The sequence below is a fragment of the Chiloscyllium plagiosum genome, unplaced genomic scaffold (assembly GCF_037043375.1).
Source record: "Chiloscyllium plagiosum isolate Xiang-an unplaced genomic scaffold, Cpla_swu_hap1 HiC_scaffold_10, whole genome shotgun sequence".
Classification (NCBI taxonomy): domain Eukaryota; kingdom Metazoa; phylum Chordata; class Chondrichthyes; order Orectolobiformes; family Hemiscylliidae; genus Chiloscyllium; species Chiloscyllium plagiosum.
Genome location: NW_028270148.1, coordinates 3,911,635 through 3,938,422, shown reverse-complemented (window position 1 = coordinate 3,938,422; position 26,788 = coordinate 3,911,635). Strand labels below are relative to the sequence as shown.

Below are 26,788 nucleotides of genomic sequence, written 5' to 3'. Positions count from 1 at the left end.
AAAATACTCACATTCCCAACTTGAGTCCAGGCTTCCAGTTGCCTCCTCTTATATTCCAACTCCACTTTCTAATTTTGTTATTCTGATGAATCCCAACTGCAAATAACTGACATGATATAAACAAATATTCCACCAGTTCCCACCAATAATCATTCAGCATTTTCTGCACAAAAACATTTATCTCTGGTTATGTTTCGTGCTCGGTGACTCTTTTAACTTGTCCCATGTATTCCGAGCCGATTTGTAGCCTTGTATGTTGTGGTTCTTTAGCTGATTGGCTTATTAAGCACTCCTTCAATATTGTGATGGGCCCCATCCCCACATCCTTTCAGGTACACCCCCGGCCTCAGTGTGATACAATTCATCCTTAAATCGCCTCGAAACCTGCTGTCAGCCCCAGGCTCTGTCCAAATTCCTAACCAGGGTCCCCATGGCATCATTTGGTTCTGAGCAGTTTGGTGAAAGAAGATAACAAGAAATAGACCTTTTGCTCCCTCAAGCCCGCTCCACCATCCAGTAGGATCGCAGCTGATCCAACATTCCTCGTATCCACTTTCCTGCCCTTTCCCCATAACACCTGATTTCCCGATCGATCAAGAACTATCAATCTCAGCCTTCAATAGGATAGATTTCAGACAGAGCCTGTAGACTGAAGGATGGCACTAGGAATGAGTTAACATCTCACCAGCTGTCCTTTCATTCCCAATGAATTCAGAAATCGCGAGATAAACTCATGTTGATCCGCCCTGGATAGGAGCTTCATCTCCAACCGGTGTTTACGCTGTCAGATTGCTTTGAACGTACGGCACAGAAAAGGCCGTTCTGCCCATCTCGTCAATGCTGTGTGACATGAACGTCCTCCCACTTTGACCAGTGTGGTGACAGAGCCACCAGAAACCAGTTATAGAAGGATCATGTTAAAGAGTGAGGCAATTTAACTGGTTGTCAACTATTTTCCTATTGGCAGAATTTAAGACAATTCCACTCCTCCTTCAGCATCCAGAAGTGATGCAGGTCAAAGAGGGAATGACAGCACAGATGCAGTGCACCATGGACGGCCACAGTGTGGGTGACACTACTGTATACTGGGAACGGCAGATACGGGGAAACCAGAGGCGCTGGCTGCTGACTCACTCCGTCTATAACTACATCACCAGGTCTCACCGAGTGGCTGACCATATCCAACCATCCAGAGACCTCACCAGTAACAGCTTCGTCCTGACCATCAGCACTGTGCAGCCCAGTGACACTGGCACATACATCTGCAGTGTGTGGGGATCGGTATATGGAACAGGAACTCAACTAAATGTGACCAGTAAGAACATTTCAGATAATATTCACACCCACTGCACTGGCAATCTGTTAGATAACACTGGGATAATTATATTGGCAGCCAACATGTTCAGTTTTAATGTATGTGTTGCTTTGGGATCCCCTCTTGCGAACACCTAGTGATGATTCTGACTGGGAATGGCAGTTTGACCCCAGCCCTCCTATTCCTTGCATATTCCCAAAACATTGGTGATACTTGAATGTATACCTGCAATGCCAGAAAATCTTTACACACCTCAACAGGCGAAAGTGAGGACTGCAGATGCTGGAGAGTCAGACTCGAGAGTGTGGTGCTAGAAAAGCACAGCAGATCAGGCAGCATCTGAGGAGCAGGAGAATCGACGTTTCAGGCATAAACTCTTCACCAGCCTTTTGTAAGCCTTCCTGATGAAGGGCTTATGCCTGAAACATCGATTCTCCTGCTCCTTGGATGTTGCCTGGCCTGCTGAGCATTTCCAGCACCATACTCTTGATACCTCAACAGGCCCCATCCCACACTCAAATTCACCTTCCAAACAGAGGACTTGACCAAGTCTCATTCCGCCAATGTGTTAGTCAATGTACTGCTGGGTTCCCTCCTGTTAACACCCATGATCTCCCTTGCTCCTCCCCACACACCCAAGTCCTTTTCATTGGGCACTGCACACACTGAGAGCCAACTGTATGATAAGATGAGCATTATCAGTTCAGAAAAAACAACCCGAACCAATTGCTGAGGGCTCAATCCTGAAGGTCAGCGATATCTCAAATGAAGACAGCTCAAAGACACTAGATTCATTTGGAAGCTGGAGATTAATCCCTGGGCAGTAACTAATAGAGAGGGGATCCCAGTCTGATTCCTGGCAAAGTGATTCAGGACAAGATCATAGGTACAAACACATCAGCCAGTGGACGATAATCTTCTCTTTGGTCTAGCCAATAAAAACTATTGATTGTCTCTAGAATACTGAATTTTTTAAGAAAGTGGTAAACAATAATATAGTTGCAAGCAACAGTAGTGGAAGGAAGGGAGTTCTCACTGGGTTACTCTGACAGGAGAGAGGGTTGAGGGCTTTTAGCAGATGGCACTCTGTTATAACTATCCCCTGCACAGAATCCTGATCACACACTAAGTCCCAGATCAAAGATAACACCCTAATTGTTCCAGGTCTCTAAGACATAAAAGTTGAACCAATGGGCACTTTTCACAGCCTTTAGAATGGTCCAGTGAAATGTAAGCTTTGTTCCATCAGAAACACAAACTCAATTTGTGTACAGTGAGATCCCAGAGTAGCAAAAGAATCTGGTTTAATAATGCTAATAATGATAAACATTGAGTAAGAGAACTGGCCTCCTGCTCTGCTTCAAATAAAATTAAAGGATATTTGACTCAAAGTATAAGAGCAAACCTGACCCTGGTTTAACATCATATCTGAGAGATGTTGTCTCCAGTAGTGCAGCAATCCCTCAGTACCCTCAAAGTCTCAGCATAGATTGTGTTTCAAGATGAACTTGAAGCAATAATTGTCTGTTTGAGAGGAAGGAGTAAGTGTGCTATCCTCTCCCAAAGCAGGCAGCATCGTATTGAGTGGCTGAGCAGATTCAATGTGCCAAATAGCCAGCTGTTTTACCTTTTTTGGATGTCTTCAGAACCACCACCTTCAGCATTCCCCTCCCTCCACCACTGACACTCAGTAGCAGCACTGTTTACTATCCACAAGATGCAGCCCAAAAATTCACCAAAGATTCTCAGACAGCACCTTCCAAATCCACAACCACTTCCATCTGGAAGGACAAGGGCACCAGATACATGGGAATACCACCCCCTGCAAGTTCCCCTCCAAGCTGCACACCATCCTGACTTGGAAATATATTGCAGCTCCTTCAGTGTCACTGGGTCAGAATCCTCGCATTCCCTCCCCAAGGGGCATTGAATAGAATTGAATTTATTGTCACGTGTACCGAGGCACAGTGAAAGCTTTGTCTTGTGAGCAATACAGGCAGATTACAGAGTTAAGTCACATAGAAAGGTAAATAATAGGTAAACAGCGGCAAAAACCAAAACACAGGTACAGGTGAATGTTAAGAGTCTGTGAGTCCATTCAGTATTCTAACAACAGTAGGGTAGAAACTGTTTCGAAACCGGCTGGTGCGTGTGTTCAGGCTTCTGTACCTTCTCCCTGATGGTAGGGGTTGTAGAAAAACATTGCCGGGGTGGGATGGATCTTTGAGAATGCTGGCGGCCTTTCCTTGACAGCGGGCCTGGGAGATGGATTCTATAGATGGGAAGTTGGCCTTTGTGATTGTCTGGGCCGAGTTCACCACTCTCTGTAACCGTCTCTGATCTTGAATGGTACAGTTACCATACCAGGTAGTGTTACATCCAGACAGAATGCTCTCAATGATGCACCTATAAAAGTTGGTAAGGGTATTTGCCATCATGCCAAATTTCTTCAGCTGCCTGAGGAAGAAGAGACGTTGCTGGGCCTTTGTAACCAGTGCGTCCACATGTAGAGTCCAAGAAAGCTTGTTGTGGATGACCATTCCCAGGAGCTTGACACTCTCCACTCATTTCACCTGTGTGCTGTTAATGTGTAGTGGGCATGGGTAACATCCTACTGACAGTCAATAATACGTTCCTTGGTTTTGCTGACATTGTTCTCTGCACCTAGTGGGTCTACCCACAGCACATGGACTGCAGGTTCAAGAAGATGGTTGCATTTTTGAGAGCCATGATGATGCACTGTCAGTTCAGGAATGTATTGTGCTGTCGAACTACACCTGATTCTGTTGTGGTATCAGCAGGTTAGACACGGGATCAAGCTGCTGATGAGGTTACTGAAACTGGGCATATCTTCCTCACATGAAAGAATATTGAAGAGTGTAAAATCATTCAAAGTTTGTGAGAAGATTTGTAGCTCGGGTGCTCGTTGCTGTGGTTCTGTTCTCCGAGCTGGAAGTTTTTGTTGCAAACGTTTCGTCCCCTGTCTAGGTGACATCCTCAGTGCTTGGGAGCCTCCTGTGAAGCGCTTCTGTGGTGTTCCCTCCGGCATTTATAGTGGCCTGTCCCTGCCGCTTCCGGTTGTCAGTTTCATCAACTAGCCACGAAACGACACGACCAGCTATCCCTAGTAGCCACACACGCAGACGACAAGCAACATGAATTCGACTGGGACAACACTACCATTATAGGGCAAGCGAAACAAAGAACAGCCAGGGAATTCCTAGAAGCATGGCACTCATCCACAAACTCCATCAACAAACACATCGACCTGGACCCAATATACCGGCCACTACAGCGGACAGCTGAAACTGACAACCGGAAGCGGCAGGGACAGGCCACTACAAATGCCAGAGAAAACACCACAGAAGTGCTTCACAGGAGGCTCCCAAGCACTGAGGATGTCACCTAGACAGGGGACGAAACGTTTGCAACAAAAACTTCCAGCTCAGCAAACAGAACCACGGCAGTGTAAAATCATGATGGGTCTGAAAAAGATAGAGAGGGAAACCTCTGCCGCACAGGATTTGCTTGTGATTTTGAGCAAGAGGCACAGAGGGAGATATGAGTGAGAGCAATTTTACACAGTGTTTGATAATGACCTGAAACCTATCAAACATTTGGCTGGAGGAAGTCAGAAGTCATACGACACCAGGTTATAGTCCAATAGGTTTATTTGAAATCACAAGCTTTCAGGTTAAGTGGCTTCACCTGATGAAGGGGCAGCGCTCCAAAAGCTTGTGATCTCAGATAAATCTGTCGGACTATAATCTGGGGTCATGTGACTTCTGAACTTGTCTAGCCCAGTCCAATACTGGCACCCCCACATCTTGGCTGGAGGCAAATAGACAAGGGGCAAATAGGGACAGGCAATAAAAATTTGCCGTGTCTCACAAGTGAATAAAAGAAAAAGACATGTTAAGTGATTGGGTACAAACCAGCCAAATAGGATATAATGTGGGGAACTTTGGCAGGAATAGGGGAAATGAAGATTATATGAATGGAGAAAAACTGCAGAAAGCTACAGAACAGTGGGATTTGAGAGTCCTCATCCACGAATCATAAAAAAGCTGGCATCCATGTTCTGTAGGTTGCGGGGAGGAAAAATGGCAGCTGTCCTTTATTTCAAAATGAATGGAATATAAAAGTAGGGAGGTTTTGCTAAAACTCTGCAAGGTACTCACTGGACTATAGCTGGAATATTGTGAAGTTTCTGGCCCCTTATCTAGGGAATGATATATTGACATCAGCGTAGTCTGGAGCAGGATCACTGGGCTGAACCTGGTATGGAGGGACTGCTTTATGAGAAGAGGTTACATTCATTGGGCCTGTACTCATTAGAATATAGAAGAATGAGAGACAACTTTACTGAAACATAAAAGATTCTGAGGGTGTAAGTCTGGAACCCTGGGAGAGGCCCCTTGGTTCCCTGATTGGTCAAATAAACACTAGCAGCTCGGTCTGATTCAACAATTTATTATGACGCCAGGCATAGGTTATCCAGCAACACCCGGGTTAAGCACCTCTGAGTACTCTGAAAAAGCTGCTATGTCTTAACTTAAACACAAGCAACTTTTATAAGTCTCTTAACAACCAGAACAGCCTTAACTGCAAAATTAATCCAATAAAATGAAATAAAATGATAAATAGACATAAAGTTAAACCAATGATATTTCCTGGGAACTGACTTGTTTTGCACGTCTTTATCTCCAGGACACCTGGTTTCCACGGTTAATTTAGGATACTTTAATAATGTCATATCTTACTTAGTTAATTCATACTATGAACAGGGCATTGTTTGCTAATCTCTTTCAATTAGTTCAGGAATGCAGTTTTCAGCAGAGTTAGATACCATTGCTCCTTGAAGCCATCTTGTTACTTGCATTAAGAAGCCATTTTGTGGTTAATAAAAGCATGCATTAAATGGTTGCTCCTGACAACAGCCTAAATCCAGATTTTTAGGTCCTCAAGGGGACTTGACAAGGTCAATGCAGAGAGATTGTTCCCCTTGTGGGAGAGTCTGAGGCTGGAGAGCAGAAACTCAGAATAGGGGTCAGAGCTGAAAGTGTGTTGCTGGAAAAGCGCAGCAGGTCAGGCAGCATCCAAGGAGCAGGAGAATCGACGTTTCGGGCATGAGCACTTCTTCAGGAATGAGGAAAGTGTGTCTGAAGAAGGGCTCATGCCCGAAACGTCGATTCTCCTGCCCCTTGGATGCTGACTGACCTGCTGCGCTTTTCCAGCAACACATTTTCAGCTCTGATCTCCAGCATCTGCAGTCCTCACTTTCTCCTCAGAATAAGGGTCACCCATTTAAGACAGAGATGAGGAGGAAATTCTTCTCTCAGACAGTTGGTGAATCTGTGGAATCCTTCACAAAGAAGGCTGTCAAGGCTGGGTAATAAGATCTATACAAGGCTGAGAGAGACAGAGCTTTAAAGGAAGGGAATTGAGAGTTATAGGGAAAAGGCAGACAAGTGGAGTTGAGGATCAGCCACAATCTGACTGATTGGCAGAGTAGATTGAATGGGCTGAGTGGCCTTGTTCAGCTCCTATCTTTTATAGACTTATGATTTGAAAGAATGCTGGATAGGCATGAGGGCCGTCAACTTTCAGGACTACATGAACAGACAGGAGGAATGGAACTGATGCAGAGGTTGCAGAGACTTGATGGACTTCACTTTAATAAATCTATGTGTAAAACATTGTCAGATTTAGTTTGACAGAAAACAGTGAAGACACTAAACCTGGTTTTAATTTGTTCACATGTTTTCTCTTAAAGGTGCAAACGCCCCAGTCATTTACCAGTCTCCGATCCTGGAACGTGTCACTGAGGGTCACACTGCCCGGTTACAGTGCACCGTGATGAACGCCGCAGTGACACGCACTGATGTTCACTGGTACCGGGAACAACAAGAGAACAGCACGGAGTGGGTTTTAACAGATGATGTGAGGAACTTCACACAATGGAGCCCAGGATTCACTGAGCGGTTCCAGTCTTCCAGAGAGCCCTCCAATAACAGCTTCATTCTGACCATCACAAACGTGCAGCCCAATGACACTGGGGTCTATTTCTGTAAAGTGTGGGGAGACATCAGTGGGAATGGAACCCAGCTGATTGTAACCAATGAAGGTGTCTCCAGAATTAGAACTGGAATGAATGGAACCGGTGAAGAAAAATTGAGGAATGGGAATGAGCTGGATGCAGGCAGAGGTGAACTGTCCACCACCGTGTCGAACTGCAATGGAACTAGACAACAAGCCGGGAATGTGTACAACTGGAATGTAGCTACTGGAGAGAAATCCGGGATTGGGAATGAATCAGAGATCTCTGGTCATGTGTCCAGACAGAATAAAACCATTGGAGAGAAAACCAGGACTGAGAATGAGCTGCAAGCTGTTACTGGACAGTTTTCCTGGAATGTGTCTGAACAAAATAGAATCAACATGGATGATCCCAGGAATGGGAGTGACCTGATATTAAGCAATGAACAAGTACTTGGAAATGAGCTGAAACAAAATGAAACCATTAATAAGATTATTAGAAATGAGAATGAATTAAATGCAAATGGAGGTGGCCAGTTCAAAACTAGGAATGAGCTAATTGCAGTCAGTAGAGAGTTATCCGGTATTGTGTCTATCAGGAATGGAACCAATGGAGAAATATCTGGGAATTTTACCAACTGGAATAGAACGAGTGGAGACATATTGAGCAATGCATCTATTGGGAATGGAACCAGTGAAGTGATATTCAGGAATGTGTCTATTGGGAATGGAACCGGTGAAGTGATATTCAGGAATGTGTCTATTAGGAATGGAACCGGTGAAGATATATCCAAGAATGTGTCTATTGGGAATGGAACCAGTGAAGTGATATTGAGGAATGTGTCTATTGGAAATGGAACCGGTGAAGATATATCCAAGAATGTGTCTATTGGGAATGGAACCGGTGAAGTGATATTCAGGAATGTGTCTATTGGGAATGGAACCAGTGAGGTGATATTCAGGAATGTGTCTATTGGGAATGGAACTGGTGAAGATATATCCAAGAATGTGTCTATCAGGAACGGAACCAGTGAGGTGATATCGAGGAATGTGTCCGACGGGAATGGGACCTGTAGAGAGATATCTGGGATTGTGTCAAACAGGAATGGAACCAATGAAGGGAAATCTGGGATTGTATCCATTGGGAATGCAACAAGTGGAGAGATATCTGAGATTATTTCAAATGGGAATGGGACCAGTGGAGAGATATCCAGGATTTTGTCTATTGGGAATGGGACCAGCGGAGAGATATCTGGGATTTTGTCTATTGGGAATGGGACCAGCGGAGAGATATCCGGGATTGTGTCTATTAGGAATGGGACCAGTGGAGAGATATCCATGATTATGTCTATTGGGAATGAAACCATTGGATTAATATCCGGGATTGTGTCCAACTGGAATGGAACTGGTGGAGATATATCTGGGGTTGTGTCTATTGGGAAAGGAACCATTAGAGAGTTATCTGGGATGGTTCCTATCGGGAAAGGAACTACTGGAGAGATATCCGGGATTGTCTCTATCGGGAATGGAACCAGTGGAGAGGTATCCGCAATTGTGTCTATTGGGAATATACCCATTGGAGTAATATCTGGCAATGTGTCCAACTGGAATGGAACCAGACGAGAAATTTCCAGGATCGTGAATGAATCAAATGCAGTCACTGCAAACAATTCAAGCAATGGGAATGAACTGAAAATAGCCAACAGAACAGCATCAATCCCTGGATCCAAATGGATAGAAACCAGTCGGGCAATAAATGTGACAAGGAATATGCTGAACACAAGCAGTGGAGAAATATCACGGAATGTTCCAAATATATCCAGCGGAGAAGTCACCAGGAATGTGTCACAATGGAATAACAGCAGAGGACAGATATCCAAGACTGAGAATGAACTGAATTTCACAAGTGGAGAGGTGAACAGGATTGTGTCCAACTGTAGTGTAACGAGTGCAGCAATTCCCAGGATTCGGAATGAATCAGATGCAGTAATCAGAGTGACTTCATACGTTGGGAACAATCTGAGTGCAGCCAGTGGAGTGATCTCCAAAACTGGGAATGAGCTGAATACATCCAATCTAAGGGCATCCAGCATTGGAATCAGGCCAAAAGCAATCAATGTAGAGATCTCCAAGACTAGAAGTGACACAAATGCAGGAAATAGAAAGCTTTCTTGGAAAATGTCCAAACGATATAGACATCGTGGACAACCCTCCAAGCCTGGGAATCAATTGAATTTTGCAAGTGGAGCATTACCCAGCATTGTTTCCAAATGGAATGGAACTATTGGGGAGATTTTCAGGATTGGAAGTGAATTGAAATCAGCCAGCAGAGAGATCTCCGGGACTGGGAATGAGACAAATATTGCCAGTGCAGAGATCTCCAGGATTGGGAATGAGACAAATCTTGCTAGTAAAGAAATCTCCAGGATTGGGAATGAGACGAATGTTGCCAGTGCGGAGATCTCCGGGATTGGGAATGAGACTAATGTTGCCAGTAGAGAAATCTCTGGGACTGGGAATGAGACAAATGTTGCCAGAGCGGAGATCTCCAGGATTGGGAATGAGACAAATATTGCCAGAGCGGAGATCTCCAGGATTGGGAATGAGACTAATGTTGCCAGTAGAGAAATCTCTGGGACTGGGAATGAGACAAATGTTGCCAGAGCGGAGATCTCCAGGATTGGGAATGAGACTAATGTTGCCAGTAGAGAAATCTCTGGGACTGGGAATGAGACAAATGTTGCCAGAGCGGAGATCTCCGGGATTGGGAATGAGACTAATGTTGCCAGTGCGGAGATCTCCGGGATTGGGAATGAGACTAATGTTGCCAGTAGAGAAATCTCCAGGATTGGGGATGAGACTAATGTTGCCAGTGCGGAGATCTCCAGGATTGGGAATGAGACAAATCTTGCTAGTAAAGAAATCTCCAGGATTGGGAATGAAACGAATGTTGTCAGTGCGGAGATCTCCGGGATTGGGAATGAGACTAATGTTGCCAGTGCGGAGATCTCCAGGATTGGGAATGAGACAAATCTTGCTAGTAAAGAAATCTCCAGGATTGGGAATGAAACGAATGTTGCCAGTGCGGAGATCTCCGGGATTGGGAATGAGACTAATGTTGCCAGTAGAGAAATCTCTGGGACTGGGAATGAGACAAATGTTGTCAGTGCGGAGATCTCCGGGATTGGGAATGAGATGAATATTGCCAGTGCAGAGATCTCCAGGATTGGGAATGAGACAAATATTGCCAGTGCGGAGATCTCCAGGATTGGGAATGAGACTAATGTTGCCAGTGCGGAGATCTCCGGGATTGGGAATGAGACTAATGTTGCCAGTAGAGAAATCTCCTGGATTGGGAATGAGATTAATGATGCCAGTGCGGAGATCTCTGGGATTGGGAATGAGACTAATGTTGCCAGTGGAGGAATCTCCGGGACTGGGAATGAGACTAATGTTGCCAGTGCGGAGATCTCCAGGATTGGGAATGAGACTAATGTTGCCAGTGGAGGAATCTCCGGGACTGGGAATGAGATTAATGTTGCCAGTGCGGAGATCTCCGGGATTGGGAATGAGACTAATGTTGCCAGTGAAGGAATCTCCGGGACTGGGAATGAGACTAATGTTGCCAGTCCGGAGATCTCCAGGATTGGGAATGAGACAAATATTGCCAGTGCGGAGATCTCCGGGACTGGGAATGAGACTAATGTTGCCAGTGGAGAAATCTCCGGGACTAGGAATGAGACTAATGTTGCCAGTGCGGAGATCTCCGGGATTGGGAATGAGACAAATGTTGCCAGTAGAGAAACCTCTGGGACTGTGTCTAAAGAGACTAGAATCATTGGTGAAATAAGTATGAATGATAATGTGCTGAATGTATCCAATGATAAAATATCTGGAAATGAACGAAATGCAGCTCATGGAGCAATTACAAAAAATGGGAATGAAGTGACAGCAACCAGTGGGAAGAAATCTAGCAATGTGTCTAAAGTTAATGTAATTCATGGAAATACCTCCAGGTCTGGGAATGAACTCAGTGCAGCCAGAGGAGAGCTGGCCAAAACTGACCTGGAAGAAATCAGTGAAAAATTTACAAGGAATGAGTTGAATACAATCAATGGAGAAGTTTCCAGGAACATGTCTAAATGGAATGGCACCAGTATAGAGAGCTTCAGAAATTGGAATGTACTGAATGGATCCATTGGTGACATTTCAAGGGCTGCGAAGAAACTGGAGACAGTGAATGAGGAGATGGAGGGCAGAGCAGTTCAATGGAATAGAACCAGTGAAGACAGATCCAGGATTGAGAAGGATCTGAATGTAACAAGCGGTAATTCAGCAAAGAATCAGTCTGAAGAAAAAGGAACCATTTTGGAGCGTTCCAGGAACAGGACAGAAATGAGTGTAACGATTGCAGAGATCTCCCGGAATATCACTCAGCTGAGCACAATCAGTAAGTAAACTTCAGCATTGTTTAGTGTGACTTTAAGAAAGGCAGGATTATATTTACACAACACTTGGTCATATTTCCCAGAAACATGACATTGAACTGCATGCCAGTGTTGAATCTTGGCCGTAACCTCTTGCAAGTTGGGGAGTGTGACACCTTTCTACCAACTATGTCATAGATGTATTGCCATTTTTGCTCCCAAGCTCAGTTTGTCAGGCCAAAGCAATCTTCTAAGTGGGTGCATTGAGTAAACTGCATCAACAGCCAGCATGCATTGAAATACGGGAGAGGAAATTTCAATTGAGACATACAAGAAGGCATTAGATGATTATTTAGATAGAAATTATGTACAAGCATACAGGCAAAAAAACGGGAGATCGGCACAATGTCAGGATTCATATTGGCAGAGACAGTGGAGTCACATTGGGCTGAATGGCCTATTTCTGTGTCATAATAATTCCCAGGTTCTGTGAAACTATGTTAACATGAAACCTTCACAGAGCTACAAAAACAAATGAAATGCAGAGTAATAATTTACACAATAACCTAATACACATACTGAGTAATGTACATCATCATCTAAGCCAGCTACAGCATAATAACATACATTATACCTACAGAGTAATGCGTAAATACTAACTGCACAACTACAGAGTAATAGTGTAAATAATCATTTAACATTGCTACAGAGTAATAATGCATAAAATAACCAAAGATCGCTCCAGAGTAAAAATATACATAATAACCTACAGGGTAATAATTTACATCAAAAACCAAATTCACCTACAGAGTAATAATGTACACATTAAACTACCACACCTACAAAGTAATAATCTACATATTAATCTACCATACCTGCAGAGTAATAATGTACATATTAATCTATTGCACCTACAGAGGAACAACATACATATTAACCTACTACTCCTATGGAGGAATAATGCTCAGAATATCCCAACATAGCCACTGAATAATAATGTATGCAATAACTAAAAGAGCTACTAAGAAATAATGTATATAATAACCTAAAGCTACTACAGCATAGTAATGTATAAGATAACCTAAAGCGTCTGCAGTGTAATAACATACATATTAAACTACTGCATATACAGAGAAATAACGCACGTACAGTCATTTCTTTGATAGTGTGATAGTCGTGTTCCTGTGTGAGCACATGCTTTACAAGAATTCCACGGTACAAATAACAAAGTGTTGGTGATGCAATCACACTATAGCCAACACCGGTTTAAAAAGTTCACCCTTTAGATACAGCATCCCCTTTCGTCAATTGTGTTACAGTGAATTTGTGTTGACAAAATGTACGTTATAGCAGAATGACCTGTATTAACCCACTGCTTCTACAGAGGAATAATGTTCAGAATATCCCAACATAGCCACTGAATAATAAGGTATAAAATAACTAATACAGTTACTGACAAATAATGTATGGAATAACCCAAAGCTTCTAAAACATTAGAATATACATATTAACCTGCTGCACCTACAGAGTAATAATGTATGTAGTACCCCAACATAGCTACAGGTAGACGATCCTTCATCTGAACATGCAAAAACCGAAAAGCTCTGAAGTCTGAAGGTTTTTTTGTGAAGTTTTTTACTCATTAACAAGGCTGTTTGGCGAGCAAACAGTTAACCCCAGGTTGACACCCACTCCATGTGTGTCATTCAGATACGACGTGGGGGGACGTAGCCAAGCACTTTCTTAGTTAGAAGTCTGCTTCTCTGGTAAGATTTTTTAAAAAATTTCACCATTAAACTGTCACATTCTGAAAACTGAAAAATTCCGAATTCCGAAAAAAACAGCTGGTCCCGAGCTTTTCAGATAAAGGATCTTCTAGTTGTATGGAGTAGTAATGGATACAATAACTAACAAGTGACAGAGGAATAATGTATATAAGATACAACCTTGCAGAATAATAATGTACACACACCTTCAAATAATGTTGATAATAACAGAACACACCTAGAGATTCATAATCAACTTAATAACCCGAGATACCCACACAGTAATCATGTATATAGTAACAGAGTACATCTACAGAAGAAAAAGATTTATAACATATTAAAAGAATAACAATGTCCATAAGGAGCAAGCACTGCTACAGACTAATAGTGTACATAATAACCACAGTAAAAATGTTAATTACAACCTAAAACAGCTACAGCTTAATAATGTATATAATAACCTCATACAAGTGCAGAGTAATCCGTTACATAGTAATTCAACATACCCACATAGGCATAACGATAACCGAACAGAACTACAGAATAGTAATGTGGATATTAACATAACACATCTTAATCATAATAACACATATAATGTTCAAACACAGCTACAGAGAAATAACGGATATAGTACCTCAACCCAGCTACACAGTAATAATGATAATGGTACCCTAACACAGCAACAGAGTAATAATGGAAATGATACCCTAACCTAGATACACAGTAATATTGAGCATGGTACCCGAACCCAGCTACAGATTAAAACTGGATATGATACCCTATTAAGGACAAAAGGGTAACTAGGGAGAGAATAGGCCCCTTAAAGATCAGCAAGGTGGCCTTTGTGTGGAGCCACAAAAAATGGGGGAGATACTAAATGAATATTTTGCATCAGTATTTACTGTGGACAAGGATATGGAAGATATAGACTGTAGGGAAATAGATGGTGACATGTTGCAAAATGTCCAGATTACAGAGGAGGAAGTGCTGGATGTTTTGAAACGGATAAAAGTGGATAAATCCCCAGGACCAGGTGTACCCGAGAACTCTGTGGGAAGCTAGAGAAGTGATTGCTGGGCCTCTTGCTGAGAGGAGAAAGTGAGGTCTGCAGATGCTGGAGATCAAAATTGAAACTTTATTGCTGGAACAGCACAGCAGGTCAGGCAGCATCCAGGGAACAGGAGATTCGACGTTTCGGGCACAGGCCCTTCTTCAGGAATGAGCAGAGAGTGTTCAGCAGGAGAAGATAAAAGGTAGGGAGGAGGGACTTGGAGGAGGGGCGTTGGAAATGTGATAGGTGGAAAGAGGTCAAGGTGAGGGTGATAGGTCGGAGTAGGATGGAGGCGGAGAGGTCAAGAAGAAGACTGCAGGTCAGGAAGGCGGTGCCGGGCTGGAGGGATCCGGCTGAGACAAGGTGGGGGGAGGGGGGATGAAGAAACTGGTGAAGTCCAAGTTCATCCCCTGCGGTTGGAGGGTTCCCAGTCGGAAGATAAGACGCTCCTCCTCCGACCGTCGGGTTGTTGTGGTTTGGCGGTGGATGAGTCCAATGACCTGCATGTCCTCGGTGGAGTGGGAGGGGGAGTTGAAATGCTGTGCTACAGGTTGGTTGGGTTGGTTCGTCCGGGTGGCCCAGAGGTGCTCTCTGAATCGCTCCGCAAGTAGGCGGCCTGTCTCCCCAATATAGAGGAGGCCACACCGGCTGCAGCGGATGCAGTACATCATCTACTGCATCATCTACTGCATCCGCTGCAGCCGGTGTGGCCTCCTCTATATTGGGGAGACAGGCCGCCTACTTGCGGAGCGATTCAGAGAGCACCTCTGGGCCACCCGGACGAACCAACCCAACCAACCTGTAGCACAGCATTTCAACTCCCCCTCCCACTCCACCGAGGATATGCAGGTCATTGGACTCATCCACCGCCAAACCACAACAACCCGACGGTCGGAGGAGGAGCGTCTTATCTTCCGACTGGGAACCCTCCAACCGCAGGGGATGAACTTGGACTTCACCAGTTTCTTCATCCCCCCTCCCCCCACCTTGTCTCAGCCGGATCCCTCCAGCCCGGCACCGCCTTCCTGACCTGCAGTCTTCTTCTTGACCTCTCCGCCTCCATCCTACTCCGACCTATCACCCTCACCTTGACCTCTTTCCACCTATCACATTTCCAACGCCCCTCCTCCAAGTCCCTCCTCCCTACCTTTTATCTTCTCCTGCTGAACACTCTCTGCTCATTCCTGAAGAAGGGCCTGTGCCCGAAACGTCGAATCTCCTGTTCCCTGGATGCTGCCTGACCTGCTGTGCTGTTCCAGCAATAAAGTTTCAACTCTTGCTGAGATACTTATATCATCGATAGTCACAGGTGAGGTGCTGGAAGACTGGAGGTTGGCAAACATGGTGCCACTGTTTAAGAAGGGTGGTAAAGACAAGCCAGGGAACCATAGACCGGTGAGCCTGACCTCGGTGGTGGACATCACCTGCCACTTCTGAGCCCATTGGCCCATCTGGTCCAGATTCTGTTGTAATCTGAGGTGACCCTCTTTGCTGTCCACTACACCTCCAATTTTGGTGTCATCTGCAAACTTACTAACTGTACCTCTTATGCTCGCATCCAAATCATTTATGTAAATGACAAAAAGTAGAGGGCGCAGCACCAAAACTTGTGGCACTCCACTGGTCACAGGCCTCCAGTCTGAAAAACAACCCTCCACCATCACCCTCTGTCTTCTACCTTTGAGCCAGTTCTGTATCCAAATGTCTAGTTCTCCCTGTATTCCATGAGATCTAACCTTGCTAATCAGTCTCCCATGGGGAACCTTGTCAAACACCTTACTGAAGTCCATATAGATCACATCTACTGCTCTGCCCTCATCAATCTTCTTCGTTACTTCTTCAACAAACTCAATCAACATTGTGAAACATGATTTCCCACGCACAAAGCCATGTTGACTATCCCGAATCAGTCCTTGCCTTTCCAAATTCATGTACATCCTGTCCCTCAGGATTCCCGAGGAGAAAGTGAGGACTGCAGATGTTGGAGATCAGAGCTGAAAATGTGTTGCTGGAAAAGTGCAGTAGGTCAGGCAGCATCCAAGGAGCAGGAGAATCGACGTTTCAGGCATGAGCCCTTCTTCAGGAATGAGGAAAGTGTGCCTTGCAGGCTAAGATAAAAGGTAGGGAGGAGGGACTTGGGGGAGGGGCGTTGGAAATGCGATAGCTGGAAGGAGGTTAAGGTGAGGGTGATAGGCCGGAGTGGGGGTGGGGGCAGAGAGGTCAGGAAGAAGATTGCAGGTTAGGAAGGTGGTGCTGAGTTCGAGGGTTGGGACTGAGACAAGGTGGGGGGAGGGGAAATGAGGAAACTGGAGAAATCTGAGTTCATCCCTTGTGGTTGGAGGGTTCCTAGGCGGAAGATGAGGTGCTCTTCTTCCAGCAGTTGTGTTGCTATGGTCTGGCGATGGAGGAGTCCAAGGACCTGCATGTCCTTGGTGGAGTGGGAGGGGGAGTTAAAGTTTCTGGATTAGTGGTGCTGGAAGAGCACAGCAGTTCAGGCAGCATCCGAGAAGCTTCGAAATCGACGTTTCGGGCAAAAGCCCTTCATCAGGAATAAAAGGTGTTGAGCCATGGGGTGGTTGGGTTGGTTGGTCCGGGTGTCCCAGAGGTGTTCTCTGAAACGTTCTGCAAGTAGGCGGCCTGTCTCCCCAATATAGAGGAGGCCACATCGGGTGCAGCAGATGCAGTAAATGATGTGTGTGGAGGTGCAGGTGAATTTGTGGTGGATATGGAAGTGTCCCTTGGGGCCTTGGAGGGAAGTAAGGGGGGAGGTGTGGGCGCAAGTTTTGCATTTCTTGCGGTTGCAGGGAAAGGTGCCAGGAGTAGAGGTTGGGTTGGTGGGGGGTGTGGACCTGACGAGGGAGTCACAGAGGGAATGGTCTTTTTGGAACGCTGATAGGGGAGGGGAAGGAAATATATCCCTGGTGGTGGGGTCTGTTTGGAAGTGGCAGAAATGACAACGGATGATACGATGTATAAGGAGGTTGGTGGGGTGGTAGGTGAGGACCAGTGGGGTTCTGTCCTGGTGGCGATTGGAGGGACGGGGCTCAAGGGCGGAGGAGCGGGAAGTGGAAGAGATGCAGTGGAGGGCATCGTCGATTACGTCTGGGGGGAAATTGTGGTCTTTGAAGAAGGAGGCCATCTGGGTTGTACGGTATTGGAACTGGTCCTCCTGGGAGCAGATGCGGCGGAGACGAAGGAATTGGGAATATGGGATGGCATTTTTACAGGGGGCAGGGTGGGAGGAGGTGTAGTCCAGGTAGCTGTGAGAGTCGGTCGGTTTATAGTAAATGTCCGTGTTGATTCGGTCGCCCGAGATAGAAATGGAGAGGTCCCCGAGATAGAAGGGGAGGGAGGAGTCTGAGACGGTCCAGGTAAATTTGAGGTCAGGGTGGAAGGTGTTGGTAAAGTGGATGAACTGTTCAACCTCCTCGTGGGAGCACGAGGCAGCGCCGATACAGTCATCGATGTAGCGGAGGAAAAGGTGGGGGGTGGTGCCAGTGTAGCTGTGGAAGATGGATTGTTCCACATATCCTACGAAGAGGCAGGCATAGCTGGGGCCCACGCGGGTGCCCATGGCTACTCCTTTGGTTTGGAGGAAGTGGGAGGATTGGAAAGAGAAGTTGTTCGGGGTGTGGACCAGTTCAGTTATCCACTTTGTGCGTGGGAAATCATGTTTCACAATGTTGATTGAGTTTTTTGAAGAAGTAACAAAGAAGATTGATGAGGACAGAGCAGTAGATGTGATCTATATGGACTTCAGTAAGATGTTTGACAAGGTTCCCCATGGGAGACTGATTAGCAAGGTTAGATCTCATGGAATACAGGGAGAACTCGCCATTTGGATACAGAACTGGCTCAAAGATAGAAGACAGAGGGTGGTTGTGGAGGGTTGGTTTTCAGACTGGAGGCCTGTGACCAGTGGAGTGCCACAAGTTTTGGTGCTGCGCCCTCTACTTTTTGTCATTTACGTAAATGATTTGGATGCGAGCATAAGAGGTACAGTTAGTAAGTTTGCAGATGACACCAAAATTGGAGGTGTAGTGGACAGCGAAGAGGGTTACCTCAGATTACAATAGAATCTGGACCAGATGGGCCAATGGGCTAAGAAGTGGCAGATGGAGTTTAATTCAGATAAATGCGAGGTGCTGCATTTTGAGAAAGCAAATCTTATACACTTAATGGTAAGGTCCTAGGGAGTGTTGCTGAACAAAGAGACCTTGGAGTGCAGGGTCATAGCTCCTTGAAAGTGGATTGCAGGTAGATAGGATAGTGAAGAAGGCTTTTGGTATGTTTTCCTTTATTGGTCAGAGTATTGAGTACAGGAGTTGGGAGGTCATGTTGCGGCTGTACAGGACATTGGTTAGGCCACTGTTGGAATATTGCATGCAATTCTGGTCTCCTTCCTGTCGGAAAGATGTTGTGAAACTTGAAAGGGTTCAGAAAAGATTTACAAGAATGTTGCCAGGGTTGGAGGGTCTGAGCTACAGGGGGAGAGGCTGAACAGGCTGGGGCTGTTTTCCCTGGAGGCTGAGGGGTGACCTTATAGAGGTTTACAAAATTATGAGGGGCATAGATAGGATAAATAGACAAAGTCTTTTCCCTGGGGTCAGGGAGTCCAGAACGAGAGGGCATAGGTTTAGGGTGAGAGGGGAAAGATACAAAAGAGACCTAAGGGGCAACTTTTTCATGCAGAGTGTGGTATGTGTATGGAATGAGCTGCCAGAGGATGTAGTGGAGGCTGGTACAATTGCAACATTTAAGAGGCATTTGGATGGGTATATGAATAGGAAGGGTTTGGAGGGATATGGGCTGGGTGCTGGCAAGTGGGACTAGATTGGGTTGGGATATCTGGTCAGCATGGATGGGTTGGACCGAAGGGTATGTTTCCATGCTGTACATCTCTATGACTCTATGATACCATACCCCAACTATACTGGTAATAATGGATATGGTACCCCAGACCAGCAACAGAGCAATAATGGAAATGATACCCTAACCCAGATAGAGTAATAATGGATATGTTACCCTAACCCAGCAACACAGTAATAATGGATATGACACCCTAACCCAGCTACACAGTCGTAATGGATATGACACCCTAACCCAGCTACACAATAGTAATAGATATGACACCCTAACCCAGCTACACAGTAGTAATGGATATGACACCCTAACCCAGCTACACAGTAGTAATAGATATGACACCCTAACCCAGCTACACAGTAGTAATAGATATGACACCCTAACCCAGCTACACAGTAGTAATAGATATGACACCCTAACCCAGCTACACAATAGTAATAGATATGACACCCTAACCCAGCTACACAGTAGTAATGGATATGACACCCTAACCCAGCTACACAGTAGTAATAGATATGACACCCTAACCCAGCTACACAGTAGTAATGGATATGACACCCTAACCTAGCTACACAATAGTAATAGATATGACACCCTAACCCAGCTACACAATAGTAATAGATCTGACACCCTAACCCAGCTACACAGTAGTAATGGATATGACACCCTAACCCAGCTACACAATAGTAATAGATATGACACCCTAACCCAGCTACACAGTAGTAATGGATATGACACCCTAACCCAGCTACACAGTAGTAATGGATATGACACCCTAACCCAGCTACACAGTAGTAATAGATATGACACCCTAACCCAGCTACACAGTAGTAATGGATATGACGCCCTAACCCAGCTACACAATAGTAATAGATATGACACCCTAACCCAGCTACACAGTAGTAAAGGATATGACACCCTAACCCAGCTACACAGTAGTAAAGGATATGACACCCTAACCCAGCTACACAGTAGTAATAGATATGACACCCTAACCCAGCTACACAGTAGTAATGGATATGACACCCTAACCCAGCTACACAGTAGTAATAGATATGACACCCTAACCCAGCTACACAGTAGTAATGGATATGACACCCTAACCCAGCTACACAGTAGTAATAGATATGACACCCTAACCCAGCTACACAGTAGTAATAGATATGACACCCTAACCCAGCTACACAGTAGTAAAGGATATGACACCCTAACCCAGCTACACAGTAGTAAAGGATATGACACCCTAACCCAGCTACACAGTAGTCATAGATATGACACCCTAACCCAGCTACACAGTAGTAATAGATATGACACCCTAACCCAGCTACACAGTAGTAATAGATATGACACCCTAACCCAGCTACACAATAGTAATAGATATGACACCCTAACCCAGCTACACAGTAGTAATGGATATGACACCCTAACCCAGCTACACAGTAGTAATAGATATGACACCCTAACCCAGCTACACAGTAGTAATGGATATGACACCCTAACCCAGCTACACAGTAGTAATGGATATGACACCCTAACCCAGCTACACAGTAGTAATGGATATGACACCCTAACCCAGCTACACAGTAGTAATAGATATGACACCCTAACCCAGCTACACAGTAGTAATAGATATGACACCCTAACCCAGCTACACAGTAGTAATGGATATGACACCCTAACCCAGCTACACAGTAGTAATGGATATGACACCCTAACCCAGCTACACAGTAGTAATGGATATGACACCCTAACCCAGCTACACAGTAGTAATGGATATGACACCCTAACCCAGCTACACAGTAGTAATAGATATGACACCCTAACCCAGCTACACAGTAGTAATGGATATGACACCCTAACCCAGCTACACAGTAGTAATAGATATGACACCCTAACCCAGCTACACAGTAGTAATGGATATGACACCCTAACCCAGCTACACAGTAGTAATAGATATGACACCCTAACCCAGCTACACAGTAGTAATAGATATGACACCCTAACCCAGCTACACAGTAGTAAAGGATATGACACCCTAACCCAGCTACACAGTAGTAAAGGATATGACACCCTAACCCAGCTACACAGTAGTAATAGATATGACACCCTAACCCAGCTACACAGTAGTAATAGATATGACACCCTAACCCAGCTACACAGTAGTAATAGATATGACACCCTAACCCAGCTACACAGTAGTAATGGATATGACACCCTAACCCAGCTACACAGTAGTAATAGATATGACACCCTAACCCAGCTACACAGTAGTAATGGATATGACACCCTAACCCAGCTACACAGTAGTAATAGATATGACACCCTAACCCAGCTACACAGTAGTAATGGATATGACACCCTAACCCAGCTACACAGTAGTAATGGATATGACACCCTAACCCAGCTACACAATAGTAATAGATATGACACCCTAACCCAGCTACACAGTAGTAATGGATATGACACCCTAACCCAGCTACACAATAGTAATAGATATGACACCCTAACCCAGCTACACAGTAGTAATGGATATGACACCCTAACCCAGCTACACAATAGTAATAGATATGACACCCTAACCCAGCTACACAGTAGTAATAGATATGACACCCTAACCCAGCTACACAGTAGTAATGGATATGACACCCTAACCCAGCTACACAGTAGTAATGGATATGACACCCTAACCCAGCTACACAGTAGTAATAGATATGACACCCTAACCCAGCTACACAGTAGTAATAGATATGACACCCTAACCCAGCTACACAATAGTAATAGATATGACACCCTAACCCAGCTACACAGTAGTAATGGATATGACACCCTAACCCAGCTACACAATAGTAATAGATATGACACCCTAACCCAGCTACACAGTAGTAATGGATATGACACCCTAACCCAGCTACACAATAGTAATAGATATGACACCCTAACCCAGCTACACAGTAGTAATAGATATGACACCCTAACCCAGCTACACAGTAGTAATGGATATGACACCCTAACCCAGCTACACAGTAGTAATGGATATGACACCCTAACCCAGCTACACAGTAGTAATAGATATGACACCCTAACCCAGCTACACAGTAGTAATAGATATGACACCCTAACCCAGCTACACAGTAGTCATAGATATGACACCCTAACCCAGCTACACAATAGTAATAGATATGACACCCTAACCCAGCTACACAGTAGTAATGGATATGACACCCTAACCCAGCTACACAGTAGTGATAGATATGACACCCTAACCCAGCTACACAGTAGTAATAGATATGACACCCTAACCCAGCTACACAGTAGTAATGGATATGACACCCTAACCCAGCTACACAGTAGTAATAGATATGACACCCTAACCCAGCTACACAGTAGTAATAGATATGACACCCTAACCCAGCTACACAGTAGTAATAGATATGACACCCTAACCCAGCTACACAGTAGTCATAGATATGACACCCTAACCCAGCTACACAATAGTAATAGATATGACACCCTAACCCAGCTACACAGTAGTAATAGATATGACACCCTAACCCAGCTACACAGTAGTAATGGATATGACACCCTAACCCAGCTACACAGTAGTAATAGATATGACACCCTAACCCAGCTACACAATAGTAATAGATATGACACCCTAACCCAGCTACACAGTAGTAATGGATATGACACCCTAACCCAGCTACACAATAGTAATAGATATGACACCCTAACCCAGCTACACAGTAGTAATGGATATGACACCCCAACCCAGCTACACAATAGTAATAGATATGACACCCTAACCCAGCTACACAGTAGTAATAGATATGACACCCTAACCCAGCTACACAGTAGTAATAGATATGACACCCTAACCCAGCTACACAGTAGTAATGGATATGACACCCTAACCCAGCTACACAATAGTAATAGATATGACACCCTAACCCAGCTACACAGTAGTAATAGATATGACACCCTAACCCAGCTACACAGTAGTAATGGATATGACACCCTAACCCAGCTACACAATAGTAATAGATATGACACCCTAACCCAGCTACACAGTAGTAATAGATATGACACCCTAACCCAGCTACACAGTAGTAATAGATATGACACCCTAACCCAGCTACACAGTAGTAATGGATATGACACCCTAACCCAGCTACACAGTAGTAATAGATATGACACCCTAACCCAGCTACACAGTAGTAATGGATATGACACCCTAACCCAGCTACACAGTAGTAATGGATATGACACCCTAACCCAGCTACACAGTAGTAATAGATATGACACCCTAACCCAGCTACACAGTAGTAATGGATATGACACCCTAACCCAGCTACACAGTAGTAATAGATATGACACCCTAACCCAGCTACACAGTAGTAATAGATATGACACCCTAACCCAGCTACACAGTAGTAATAGATATGACACCCTAACCCAGCTACACAGTAGTAATAGATATGACACCCTAACCCAGCTACACAGTAGTAATAGATATGACACCCTAACCCAGCTACACAGTAGTAATAGATATGACACCCTAACCCAGCTACACAGTAGTAATAGATATGACACCCTAACCCAGCTACACAATAGTAATAGATATGACACCCTAACCCAGCTACACAGTAGTAATGGATATGACACCCTAACCCAGCTACACAATAGTAATAGATATGACACCCTAACCCAGCTACACAGTAGTAATGGATATGACACCCTAACCCAGCTACACAATAGTAATAGATATGACACCCTAACCCAGCTACACAGTAGTAATAGATATGACACCCTAACTCAGCTACACAATAGTAATAGATATGACACCCTAACCCAGCTACACAGTAGTAATGGATATGACACCCTAACCCAGCTACACAGTAGTAATAGATATGACACCCTAACCCAGCTACACAGTAGTAATAGATATGACACCCTAACCCAGCTACACAGTAGTAATGGATATGACACCCTAACCCAGCTACACAGTAGTAATGGATATGACACCCTAACCCAGCTACACAGTAGTAATAGATATGACACCCTAACCCAGCTACACAGTAGTAATAGATATGACACCCTAACCCAGCTACACAGTAGTCATAGATATGACACCCTAACCCAGCTACACAGTAGTAATGGATATGACACCCTAACCCAGCTACACAGTAGTAATGGATATGACACCCTAACCCAGCTACACAGTAGTAATAGATATGACACCCTAACCCAGCTACACAGTAGTAATAGATATGACACCCTAACCCAGCTACACAGTAGTAATAGATATGACACCCTAACCCAGCTACACAATAGTAATAGATATGACACCCTAACCCAGCTACACAGTAGTAATGGATATGACACCCTAACCCAGCTACACAGTAGTAATAGATATGACACCCTAACCCAGCTACACAGTAGTAATGGATATGATACCCTAACACATTCTGCAGGGGAATAATGTATGTAATAATGTTAATAGAAACCTCACCCACCTCCAGAGTAACAATGTAGAATTAACCTTACAAATTTAAGTATGGTTTAGTCTACATAACACACCTACAGAATAATAACGCACATGAAAATCTAATACATTGACATAGAAATAACGCCCATAATAACCTAATGCAAGGTAGTAATGTTCGAAATAACCTCACATATCTACGGAGTAATATTGAACATAACAATGTAACAGGCCCATAGAGCAATAAGGTATGTAATAGGTTAATGCACCCTAAGAGTAATAATGGGCATAATAACAGGAAATAGGTACAGAGTAATAATGGACAAAGAAATATAATGCATCCAGAGAGTAATGCTGTATATAATAATGAAGTAGACCAATAGTGTAATAATCTATGTAATATCCCAGAGCTACAAAGTAATAATGTGTATAATAACTATCACAGTCATAAAGCTACATGGTAATAATGTTCATTAATGATATACATAATAACTAAGATTAGAGTGGTGCTGGAAAAGCACAGCAGGTCAGGCAGCATCCGAGGAGCAGGAAAATCGATGTTTTGGGCAAAAGTCCTTCATCAGGAATAGAGGCAGGGAGCCTGCAGAGTGGAGAGAGATTTTCCTGCTCCTCGGATGCTGCCTGACCTGCTGTGCTTTTCCAGCACCACTCTGATCTCTGGTTTCCAGTATCTGCAGTCCTTGATTTTACCTACATAATAACTAACACATTCTATCGAGTAATGACATAATATTGTAACACATCGCACATACAATATACAGAATACCTGACCCAACCTGCACAGTAAGAATATATATTTTAACCCAATAAACCCACAGAATGATAACGTGCTGAATAACTGAACACACCTACAGAGGAATACCGTAAATATTAACCCAGAACAGCAGCAGAATAATAACACATATAGTGACCTGACACACCTATAGAGTAACCATCTTCAGAATAACGTTAGTTACAGAGTAATAATGTTTATAATAACTGAACACATCGACATAGTAATAACACACAGAATAAGCTAACACATGTACAGTGTAATAATGTTCATAATATGTTAACATATAACTTCAGAATAACGATGCAGATAATAAAGTATTCTTATGGCGTAATTATGTACGTATTAAACCAACACAGCTACAGAGTGACAATGTACAAAGCAAGTTAAAATATCTCCAGAAGAAAAGTGGATATAACACAGCTAAAGGGTAATAACACATATATTAATGCAAAACACCTACAGAATAATTATATATATAATATATATATCATATCACTCCTATAGAGTCATTATGTCAAAAACTAAGCAAGTTGCAGAGGGAAAATGTACATAACGACTGAAAGCAGCTGAGTAATAATGTGTACAATAAGATAACCCACCCAGAGTGTAATAGAGTACATAATGAGCTCACACACCTACAGAGTAATAATGTACATAAGAAACAAACAGACCTACAGATTATCAATGTACATTATAACATTACACAGGCCAAGAGTGAAAATAAACACATCTGCCTACAGTAGAATAAACTACATAATTATTTAACAGTTACAGAATATAATATACATAGCATCCAGGCACATGACAACCACCTGATGAAGGAGCAGTGCTCCGAAAGCTAGTGTGCATTCCAACTAAACCTGTTGGACTATAACCTGATGGTGTGTGATTTTTAACTTTATACACCCCAGTCCAACACTGGCATATCCACACCATAACATCCAGGAAGACTGACACAGTAATACTGTATATATAATATTGTATATAACTAATGATGTACACAAAAACATGACATGGATACTGAAGAATAATGTATGTAATGATCTATT

General features: G+C 43.9%; 1 protein-coding gene across 1 annotated transcript in view; it reads left to right on the top strand.

The window, feature by feature from the left end:
* The first annotated feature begins 11,179 nt into the window (after positions 1 to 11,179).
* The window catches only part of LOC122553191 (uncharacterized), a 33,335-nt gene continuing 17,726 nt past the window's right edge, over positions 11,180 to 26,788 (top strand). Inside the window, exon 1 of the mRNA XM_087990959.1 lies at positions 11,180 to 11,804. Coding sequence (XP_087847085.1) covers positions 11,207 to 11,804 — 598 coding nt within the window. The 5' untranslated portion in view covers positions 11,180 to 11,206. The remainder of the gene's footprint in view (positions 11,805 to 26,788) is intronic.